At 37.8% G+C, this 11,958-nt stretch overlaps 1 protein-coding gene across 1 annotated transcript in view; it reads left to right on the top strand.

The window, feature by feature from the left end:
- The window catches only part of b4galnt4a (beta-1,4-N-acetyl-galactosaminyl transferase 4a), a 145,147-nt gene that overhangs the window by 122,720 nt on the left and 10,469 nt on the right, over positions 1 to 11,958 (top strand). The window contains exons 8-9 of the mRNA XM_007571760.2: positions 1,308 to 1,386; positions 11,885 to 11,951. Coding sequence (XP_007571822.1) covers positions 1,308 to 1,386; positions 11,885 to 11,951 — 146 coding nt within the window. The remainder of the gene's footprint in view (positions 1 to 1,307; positions 1,387 to 11,884; positions 11,952 to 11,958) is intronic.

Genomic DNA, 11,958 nt, shown 5'->3' on the forward strand with positions numbered 1-11,958 from the left:
TATATATATATATATATATATATACATAGTGCTTTTTTATCTTCAGCAAAGTTAGAAGAAGATGGGTGAATGTACTGCCTCAAATCCGAACAGAAGGACATAATTTCATTGCTGAAAATTATTTTCTGAAGCAAACGAAATGTTTGTCGGACATATTTTCTCCTTTCTCCAGTTAAAGTGCTGTTTTATTGTTCAGAAGATAGTCTGCACATAAAGGCCGAACACTCTACCAAATGTTGTTTGCTGGAGCATTTGATGTGCTCATAGGGCTACGCACGGAAGTCAAGCAGTCGGTTAGGGCTTACATTTACGTCTGTTTTGGGAGTTAATGTTGTGTGAAGAAATGCTCTGTCCTTCATTCCACAGCCAAAGTGTGGCCAACTGCATCAAAAATTGTTTTATATGAATAAACCATTGTTTGTTTTATGTGCATATTAAATTGATTTGGGGGAAATGGCGTACGTGGAGAACCTTCAAATCATTTTCACACAAACAGCTGTGAACTGGATGAGTGGAAAATTCTGATTTATTTTCAACATCGATTTTCTTCATCAGGCTCTAAAGGAGTGTTTTTTAATTTTTTAATTTTTTTATTCAGGCTTCAATAAAGCTGCTACTCACTGTCATCTTTTACTGTTGTGCCCCTGGCATAAAATTATTTCCTAGGCACATCTTCCTCCATTCCACTGAAGCATAATTTTTTTTGTTGTGGTTTTAAAGTTAAATTATTTGGTTCAAGGATTTTAAAGTCTGATAAAACTTCTCTGCGGGGCTTTCAGGGCCGAGAGTTACAGGTTGTATAATATCAAAATAAACACTCACTAATGACTCACTGGTGTGTCAATAAAAATCACAGCTGAAGAAATATAAAAAAAGCTTATAGTTATCATTAAACAGCAGGTTACATTAAAAACAAAATTCAATAAAAGCAGAATATGATGACCATGATCTTTTAAAATATTAGAATGTTCCTTTTGCTTGAGAGAAAAAAACAACAACAATCTAATGAGGTAATAGGAACTGGGGTCATCGGGATCCCTTAGGAAGTGTCTATTGGTTATAAGTACAGGTAAGTTTATGTGCTACTATTTAAAAAATAATCAAAATCACAAGAAAAAAAACGTTTTGTTGTGAAAGATTTTAGTAAATCTGAAGGAAATCTCTAATCGAGGAGGAAGTTGCAGAAAACCAATCTTCATTGAACTTGATCTTGTACTCGTCACATTTTCTTGCATTTAAAATCAGATCTTACTGTAGAGTGTATTCTGATTATAATCTAACTGCAGCTTTTCCTGTTTTCCCTGTAGCCTGATATCATCCAGGCGATACTATTTTGAGATTCTTCACAAGCAAGATGACAAGGGATCCGACCACGTGGAGGTTGGGGTAAGTTAGCACAAAGTTTCTTCTGTTTTTTTGTTTTTTTTATTAGAACTATTATTCCTCACAGATGTTGTTAGTCAGAGTTCATGGCTTTCAGTGTAGACACACACTTATGCTAATCTAGAAGTTCATCTAAAAGTTTCCATTTAATTTCAACTTTGTACTCTATGGTTTAAATCCATGTAACTATGTATGTATTTTCTTGTGCAAAATGAGTGCGAACTGGTGTGAACATATTGGTCTGTATGTGATGATGACACTTGCACACATTCAAAATAAGGCCTGATTGACCCATTTAAAAACAATGTCACATTGTTAAAGGACAGCACTGATTCGAAACACATATTGATTGAAACAAATACCAAATGCTGAAGTTGGTCATTTTGAAGCAAAAGAAGTAAACTGCTTATTTTGCGCCAAAATAAGCAGTTTACTTATATGGAAAATAAGCAAATTGCTGCCTTATTAGCGTTGTTGTAGAAAATCAGACATGTGTGCCACAGATGCATAATTAAACGTTTCATTAATTACAAACATTAAAACTGTGGAATAGTCCAACAGATGCTGCATATGATAGTTTATAAACAGCAGTCAAATTCAGTAGTTTTGTAAACAAAACCTGTGCTGTGTCGTTGGAGGAGACCCAACTGCACCAGCAGGGAGAGGCGAGCAAATAGAAATCAACCCGTTTATGCAAAAGCAAAGACTGAGCTGGTGAGAGCTGGCTCATGTTACTCATTAGGTCGTTTGATCACAGCTATTCAAATACTCAAGCCATTGGTTTGCCTACCAAAGAATGCAGAGTGCAGCATTTTTAACACACCTCTTTCTCTTTCCGTTATTTTTGTTGTCAGTCTTGCACAAGACCTTAACATTTTGCCCTGTCTTCTGTTTGTGGCAACTCTCCAATGCACCATTTTCTCCGCAGAGTGGTGTCTCCACCTCAGGCAAGGCTCCAACTGGAACTTAAATTCGAGATGAAGTGTCAAACAAAAGCCCACATCCCTTATATAACCTTTTGTTCTGAGTATGTAGGCAGGTGGCGAGAGATCACTTAGGTGTGGATGTAGGATATATCTTTTAACTAGCTTTGAGTTATAATCCTTGTCAGCAGTTGGTATAACACCAACGGTGTCAGAGTGATAGATCTTCTCCCACTGTAGTTTTTTTCATGTTTTGTCATCCTGAAAATTAGACATATTTTCCTCACTTGGATTTTTATGTATTTTACTGCTTACACTGCTTTTGTGACATTTTTCAGGCGTATACTCGTTCCCGAATTGTTTATAAAGGCTAAGACTCAGAAAGTTCTTTTATTTCTATTTTTTTTCTCTCTGTATTTCTTTTCTCATATTGATCGGGGTGATGCAAAGTTCTGTGACGACAGACGGATCATACAGGAAACTGGTTTGTAATAAGATGATACAGCAGCCAAAGGAGAACAGAAAGTTCCTTAGGTGTTCGTAAACCCTTTGGGATTTTTGTGTGTGTGTGTGTGTGTGTGTGTGTGTGTGTGTTCTGTGAAGTACAGTTTAGATTGGGCTTAAAAATCCAACCTGACGCCGTGGATCCCGTCCACATTGTGTCTGAACTCGATCCAGTCCGACTAACTAACTCTAGTTAGAGCTCAGAGCCTGAAATAAACCCAACACAATATTTTAAACTGTTAACAATTTCAAATACTTCCAGGCCTTCATTGAATGAAAGATCACCACATTAGGAAGCGTGTAATAAACTGGTGATTTGAGGTCACATTTCAACTCTTAATATCATCTAAAAAAGTACAAGCCTCCCTCCACCACTGGCTAGTACATTTGCTGTCAAGAGAACAGAGAAGTATGTTGTTGTGCATGTCAGTACTGCAAAATAAAAAAAAGTTGCAGCCTTTGGTAAATGTTCCTCCGTATTGCAGCAAGGTGTATCAAATAACAACCGTCTTTCTGTGGTTTTCCCACAGCGACTAGTACGTTCTTCTTTACAAAGGTGTTTCATCACTGTGTCTTGCTCTGCTTCGTCTACATTTCACAGCATTGTCCCAAGGTAAGTTTGACTCACGTTGCATCTTTGTGGTGCTGTCAGCAAGACAGTCTGACGGACCACATTGAGAGCAGTACATGTTGTCTAATGTGGCGAACAAGAGAACAGACGAATGGTGTGTGTAACAAATCAGTTGCATTTTGTAGGAACAATTCAGCAGAGTTTAAGGAATGAGTTGGGAATCGGTGATCTAGAGTATATGTCTCATCTGTTTTGAGGCAGATTCTAAGGATGCATCAGAATAATTGTAATAAAACTTAAGACCATTCATCTCAGCTTGGTCAGCTTAACGTTAACGGTCCAGGTCAACTAATAAATGGCAAGCAAAATATCTGAACCAAATAATGCATGGTATGAAATAAATTTTACAATTCAGTCCATACCATCATTTCAGGGTCATATTTTTCAGCAAAAGCTGATCTATCATTTACAGCTTTTTAAAATATCAGTTATTCTTGGGGTTATGTCTGAACAACAGGCACTTCATTGTAGGAATCTTTAAAAAGTTGTGTGCATATATATATATAGCAGTTCCTATTTATTTGGCTTAAAAAAATGGTTTAAAAGTGCTTGCTTTAAATCCTTGCTCTAAGCATAAATTTCATTCACTCTGATATCTTAACCAGAATGCTTTATTTGGCCTACCCCTGGCAGACTTTGGTTTAAAGAAACCAGGTGAATATGTTTTGTCTGACTGGAACGTAGTAACGTTTTGAAGCGGCCCGGTCAGAGTCCAGACGTCAGTCTGATAAAAGAGTGAGCAGAAAATATGTGTGCCAGGTTACAAATTTGTAGCACCTGTAAACCAGCCCCAAATATTTAGATTTTCGGCTTTAAAACACTAAAAGGATTTGCTTTTTCCTAACATTTTAATGGCTTCATAGAAAATTAAAGAGCAAACGGAGCCAAGAAAATGTAGAAAAAGAATAAATATTCAGAAGTCATAATTTTCAAGTAGAAAAATCAGTTTTTTGCTTCTATTCTCTTAAGCGAAAACGCTCATGGTGTTTTCAAAATAGATTGGTCCAACAAGATAAAGTGTAATGAATATAAAAGTCAGCAAGTTGAAATTATATGCTTGGTTGTGTGTATGTACGAATGCGCCGTCTGAGTAAGGCTTTCGCACGTGATTTAACGGTGGAATACATTTTATACCACGACAAAAATAGCAGATTTACTGTGACCAGCCCACAACAGCATAAGCCCAGGGCTCACATAAATCTGCAGATATCCAGGCCTTCATTTGTTAAAGAGCAGATGGTGGGAATTCATTGCTTCTTTTCCCCTCTGTACGACGTGTTCTCCGTAAAGCTGTGATTGTACAGTCAAAGGTGGGCCTATTGTCAAGGAATGTATTTGTTAAGCAGCTCTTCCTGTGAACGCTTGAAACATGCCCTACTAAAAGATATTCTGAAGAGTTTTGGCTTGAAAATGAGAAGGAAACATTCCTGCTATGATGGGCTTCTTTTCTGTTTTGTTGCACTTAGTATTTAAGAAGGCTAGCTGCTGGAAGGTGGGACATAAATAATGAATCAAAAAGGGACCATTTTAAAATGACTCAAATGCATATTTTGTAGGCGCAGCGGGGATTCTGCGCTTTGGCTGTATCTATCCAGTTCAGTCACCTGCCTTCAACCCTTTCCCCAATTATCTTCAAATAAAGTAGTAGTTTTTTTTTTTTTTAGTTATAGGTAGCTGCTTAACATGATAAATCATTCCATGAGCTGCAGTTTCATTAACTTTCTTAATTACCATCTGGATCTTTGTCAGTGAAACACAGGACCTTCCCCACCAGCCTAATGGAAAACATCTACTGATCGCAGCCTGACAGGACGACGGAAAGTGTTGCCCATTAAACAGAATGATTGAGGAGATGACAGAGGAGAAGAAAGCAACACTTTAATTAGCAATGGCAACTTTATGGACGGGCAGTGGTGTGAGGTTTAGCTGCGGGATTTTAATGGCCCTGTTTTAGGACTCCTACTGGGCCAAATCCCAGACTGATGACCAAGTATTACTCTCCTTCCACCGCTGCACTTGCACAGGCTCAGCTACACAGTCATGGCCACAAAGACCTTTCGGTATCTATGAAATTTCCCTCAGTATAAATCAGCAGTGCTAAAAGTGAACTGCAGCCAGGTGTTTAAATACAATGAGCATCTCTGTGATATATCCCAGGCTAACTATGTCAGTACCATTTTTCTTCCTTTTAATTTAACTTTTTTTTTTCCTTTGGTTGGATCAAGGTTTTCAGATCTGAAATTTGTTCAAATGCATTTTACATAACCCTTTTTATGCAATTTCTTTTACATTAATACATAACACATTTCAATACTCCACCAAAAGAAAACTTTTGTTTTGTGTTGCTAAATTACTGATCTTTCTATTTAAGCCACCTCATGATAACGAGATGACTTTACATTTATTTACCCTACATATGAATTTACAGCTATTGTTTGTCTTCAGCACGGTCTACATGTACAACATTGACCCGATGGTGACTAACGTTGCTGTAGGTTGTATGTATTCCAAAAGTCCAGTAACAAATTCTTAATCTCTAAACATTTGTGGAATTTGACTTTCCAGGCATTTTTCCAGCTCTAGGTAAGTGTGGGGAAATATTTTAGATATTATTTCCTGCCTTAATATATTTCTGGATTTAAAAATATGTATACATATATATAAAAGATCTAGATGTTCATGAGCAAAGTTTTGAGTTGCTTTGGTTCATTCTTTTTGTCTGTGTGCTATTCTTGCCATCCACCCGTTCTACCATTCATCCATCCATCTGTTCGTCCATCCACTTCAATCATGTGTACATTCATCTCCCTTTCAATACATTCTGGTGTAGGTGCAGATTTGGAAAATTAAAACTTACTATTGACTACTTTCGAGATGTCAGCCACATTAGGCTTGCTATAGACTTTTGCATTTGCTAAATGTGCCAAAAAAGATTAAAAGCAGATGTGCTGTCACAAACAGCACACGCACTTCCACACTCCACCAAAAGGAGGCAGGTGGTCTGCCACAACAATAACCATGCACTGCAGGACTCCTTTCCTGGCTCATTTATTTCATAGCACCAAGGTGATGCTTCATCCAACAGGTGCAGTGTGCAAGTCCTAACAGTGGAATCCTACACCCCACACATGCGTAAGTGTTCTTAGCCCGGGAACTTAACCCCAGGCTTTCTGTCAATCCACAGCATCTGTTTACTGATTTGGGTGTATTTGTGTGTTGAAATGGGTGAAAATGGTGCTGAAGCATATTAAGGGGTCAGTAAGAGTAGAAATGAATTTGTAAGTGCCGTCCATTTAACGCCGGAAGGTGTTTATGAGCCCTGACTCCAGTCATACACCCATTTAAATCTAGAATTCACTTTTCCCCCACACCAGTATTGGCTCATATAATGAAATCCTCCCTCAGAACATAGCATTACTCAGGTTTCTGTCATGAGCAGCTGCTTTTGTCATTGTCAGGACAGTGAACTTGTTTGGGTTATGTCATTCAGTAACTAATCATTTATGTTTATGTTTTCAGTGTATTTCAACAATGACCTCCACTGGGAGGGCCATACAGATTATTTTTTATTTTATCTCCATTTCTATTTCCATTTTACTCTCAGCTGCTTTTACAGCGTTCATGTCCGTGTCCTGCATACCATGCAGGCCTTGTACAGTATGTTCACTCCTTGGACAGACTTGGATAGAGTTTTAATCTACTGCTGTTTATCTGTTTCTCTTCTTGTTGGTGCCGAATGAACTAAAAACCTTTTCCAGAGAAAGACATTTTTGCTCCAGAATTAACCAAAAGACTATTTTCCATCTGTTGTTCTTGGACAACGCTCAATTTGTCCTGCTAAAAACAAGGCTATTTTTCCCAGTAGTTTTGTTGTTTAATAAAGAGGCGGTAAAATATAAGTATTAAAAAAAAAATCTTCTGACTGGCATAAACGTTATTTCACAGTGCTGTCTTCTCCTGATTACTTGACAGTAGTTAAAATGAAGCTCGACTCCAAACTACTGAAGTAAGCAGGGAGTGAGATAAATGCTTTGCTATGCTAATTGTTCTTTCATTAGCTTGTTAATTGTCACTTTGCTTTCTTTGCACCACAGCTGCAAGATGTAATTCTTGGCTTGTTAGCAGCATGTCATTCCCAGCCAAGAACTTTCTCAGTTCTTTGTCTGAAACATGGTGGACACTCACATGTGATCCTCTTTCTTCTGTCTACCCATAAGTTATATGAAAACAGATTACTTAAAAAAAAATTCTGATTATTGATTGACAGTCCTCTATTCTTTTTTTTGCACACACATCTCTACGTGTTTCTAAGCTTTAAGATCAAAGATTAGAAGTTAAGTGCATCTCTACCTGCTGAAAAATATATTAGATGGATTCCAAATGACTGAGGTGGGATATATCCTTTTTACAACAAAAATGATACAAAAGGAAATAAATTAATCTCTAAATACTTTACAGCTTTCTATTCATCAACCATTTCTTCAGAGATTAGCCTCTAATGATTTTCATTGTAATAGCCTAGAAAGAATAAGACAGCAATGGAAACTACTGCGCTAAATAAGTGACTTATCTGCTTTGCTTTTACTACTTCAAAAGAAATCTTTGTCATGACATTTTAATAATAGGCTAACCAGATTTATCATAAGATATAATGTCTTACTTATAGTCAAAACTTCTATTATAAATAAAGGTTAAAGAAAATGGATGGATATCTTGTTTACGTTTATACTTTCTCCTGGACCTGTGCCATCAGGTTTGTTAAAGTCTTACTCTGCTCACTCCCGCAGTTATTTTATTTTATTTCATTTTTGTGTTTACGCTCTGTTGCTTCGGGCCCAACGCCAGCTGTCTGTGGGTAAGGCAGCGTTTAGGCGATAATTGGTATACCTCGCGGTGTACCTCCCTGCCCTTTGTGGAGCATGCAGACATTACCAAGAATTACACAGTTATTATTAAAGCTTGCTCTGGACGTCGGATGTTCCTGGCAAACATTTGGTTTTTCAAATTCGTCAGATATCTTTACTTCCTGTGAATTTTGATTTCAAGTGAATCTTAACCAAACATGTAAGATCAAGATTTGCTTTAGCAGTTATTTTCCATGTGCTATATTAAGAAATCAACTTCAGCTTGTGAGGAGTTTAATTAAAGGAAACGTGAACTTCAGTGAACTTCAGTCAGTTCTGTCAGAGATTAAAAGTTCTGATTGTTAAAATGTAATAACCCATCTGAGAGCGTCTGTAAAAAGGAAGAAAAATAAATTATATATAATATTATATATTTATTTTCCTTTTGGGTATTTAAACTATTTTTTTTTTTATTTAACTGGATTTAAATAAGATGAGAAGAGGGAGGAATACTCTGGCTTCCTTCACCACTCTGTGACGACGACCAGCATAAACTCTTTAGCCGACTTTTCTAGTAATAGCCGACCTTCGTGTCAGCGCAGTATCTTGGCTAAGCGAGACAACCCTGAGGCTAAATTGTGCCATTTCTTTCAACATTTGGTGCTCTTTAATATTTCCCCGTTGATAATGGTTCTCTTTTCTCTCTGTTGAACTTTAAGAGGCACTTAGATTTCTTCCTCTTGCTGCTTCCCCTCAAACACATAAAAATACATACACAAACGAGTTAATACATGCATCATATGAAAAACATATTTGTTTCTTGTTTGACATTAAAGGAGATAAGATTTGAATTTTTTTTTCACTAGCAAATTCTGGATTCTACATGTATTCTCTTATTATGAAGTACAAATACATTTGAAACTGTGTAACTTGGGTCAAACCTTCTGGGTGTTCTTCCACAAGCATTTCATATTGTTTTCCGTTTCCAGTAGCAGTCCAGTTCTTACTGACAGAATTGGTTTAAGTGAGTCAGTTTGCAGGTCATTTTTCTTGTCCACACCTTTTCAGCTCTCCCCACACATTTTCTATGTGAATAAACCCCAAGTTTTTTGATTCATTCCCAATTACCAGAACACACTTGATGGCAGTTATTTCAGCTAAGAGTGTGACGAGATGCTTCTGTTGAGGACCAGAGAAACATTTAAAACATGCACATATTGGTTAGGATAGTTTTGGGTTTTTTCCCCTCTGATCATCTAAATTCCGATTTGAATTTTGTATTTTCTCGGATTATCTTTGCGTGATAGTTGTTTGACAATCTGAAAAGTGGGTAACAAAAAAGCAAAAACAAAAAATCTGTAAGGAGGCAAATACTTTTTTCACTGCACTGTACACACTTGAGATAACTCTGTAATTGACAAGGTATTTCCATTACACAGAGTTGGGCCTCCACTTACTCAAGCTGATCGGACCGTATCTCCCCGCATTCATTGCTTTGGAGACCATCATTGGCTGATATCATCCCCGCAGTAAAACTCTGCGCTGGAAAGATAAGATTTGTCTTTGGAGTGTAACCTCTGACGGAGGCACACATGCGTGAACTGTTCTTTATCATTCTCTTGGATGGAGGAAGGACTTTTGAAACCTTCGAAGTGTAACCTGAAGAACTATTAAGAATTGCTGTCCATGCATCCAGCTTTTCTAAAGCTCTGTAAGGTTGAAGCTGAGAATTGGGAAACCCTGCGGCAGAAGCTCGTTGGGAGCATCAGGACTGAGTCGACTTGCAGTTTCCTTCTTTGTGCGTCCAAATCAGCAAACAAACCAACTCCATTCCCCCAAAGACTCTTATAGCTGTTCTAGCTATTGAACTGTTCCTTTGAACTGGATTTTGGAGATTGTTTCAATCTACCTGAGGTTGATCACCTCAAAATAATAATAATAATAATAAATTCAAGTGTCTGGGCTTTGACAAATTAGTTAAATAAGATGATTTAGCCATCTTTTTTTATGTTGGCTTAATGCTTCTTATTGAAGACTTGCTGTTAAAATGCTTTGTGAAAACTGCCACGTGTTCAAACTTTTGTATCCAAGTTAGAGTTTGAATAACGTGCATTGAATGATTAATTGATTTCAGTGCTTCATTTTGTTCATCATAAGCCATTAGGGATTTGATCCTTTACTCTTTACTCATTTTTCTTCCCCTCTCCTCAGTAGTTTGAGGCATGCTGGTGGTTTAAGAGTAGAGTTATTGACGGGATGTTTTGACTGTAAGGTTGAGCTAGTTTGTTAATAAATATTCAGCCTTCAACTTTATTAATAATTTCATCAATATTAAATTATGAATCATACATATTAAAAATGACATAGGTCAAACGTTGCCACAATTCTCGTTTCCCCAACAATACGCAGCTATGGGAGATGAAAGACCTTAAAAATCAACAAATGATGAGAATACATGCCATGCATGTAACATAAAGAGAAGGCAGGAGCTTTTTGTGCTTACCAGAATGCAGACGTCAGAGTGCCCATTTAATTAAATCAAACAGTATCAGCAGCTGTTAATGTTTTGTCCAGTTTCTCCTTAATGATTGTAAGTAGCTGTTTCTGCCTGTGTGCTGCAACCCCTGAGGTTGTACAGAAACAGTTACAGCACTCTGCAAATTTTGTCGTGTTGTCGTGTCAGTTGGGTGAAGGCAAACCTTTTCAGAAATCGTATGTTGCCTTAACTTTTTTTTTGTCTTCTTTTGACTTTCCCAGCTCACTTTTCAAGACGGAAATAATGACAAAATGGCGAAGCGTTTTGTGGCCGGCTGAGCCGCGCCCCGCTGCGACTCAGCGTGGCGTTGTCGCTGTGCCCTTGTTTGATGTTCCTATGTTTGTGTCCTTCTGTGGGCACCGTATGGGTCCCTCAGTGTCACCGCATCAACATGGCTGCGAACTGCTGATATGAGCTTTAGATTCAGTACGGGAGAACATAACCTGTTGCTGATGAAATGCCCCTTCATCTAAGTGGGAGGGTGTTGTGTGTACAAACACTATTGTGGGAGTATTTGCATTGGGCCTGAGGTGGGTGTTTATATTTATATTCTCTAAGGAAAGGTTGGAAAATGACCTGTCTCCCATGATTACATCCTTGGTAAGTGGAAGTGACGAGGTAATTGTGAAATCTATTTAGGAGAATTGTTGCCTGTCTCTCTTCCTTCCTCTCGATGCTCCTCTGGTTCAGGTCATTAGTTGATTCCTGTCTATTTTTTCCCCTCCTCTCCACTCTTTGTCATCTTTTTTTGTGTTCTTGTTTTGTTCACAGTCTGTTTTCATTTTTCTCTTGTTTACTCCATTCCCTGGCTCTTTACAGCGCCGGATTTCATACTCTTGCTGGAAAATGTTTCACTCTGCTGTCTTTGCTGTCGCAGAATAAGTGAGTTTGTAGGGAAAAAAAACAAACAAACAAAAAAAATTCAGCATCAGCCAAATCCTCTCATTTTGAGATGCTCAGTAACAGAGAGAATGTCACTTAGCTGACAATCAGCCATGAGGGATTCCTGTTCATGTTCAGGTCGTGTTCTTACGCAGGTGCCTTTCTTGTGTGTCTCATTCAGTGGCGGCCGTTCCTCCCAGGTCTGAAGTATGAAGTGATAGACTCAGCTTACATCTCCCTCTACACAGGTAAGGA

The sequence above is a fragment of the Poecilia formosa genome, unplaced genomic scaffold (assembly GCF_000485575.1).
Source record: "Poecilia formosa unplaced genomic scaffold, Poecilia_formosa-5.1.2 Scaffold287, whole genome shotgun sequence".
NCBI lineage: Eukaryota > Metazoa > Chordata > Actinopteri > Cyprinodontiformes > Poeciliidae > Poecilia > Poecilia formosa.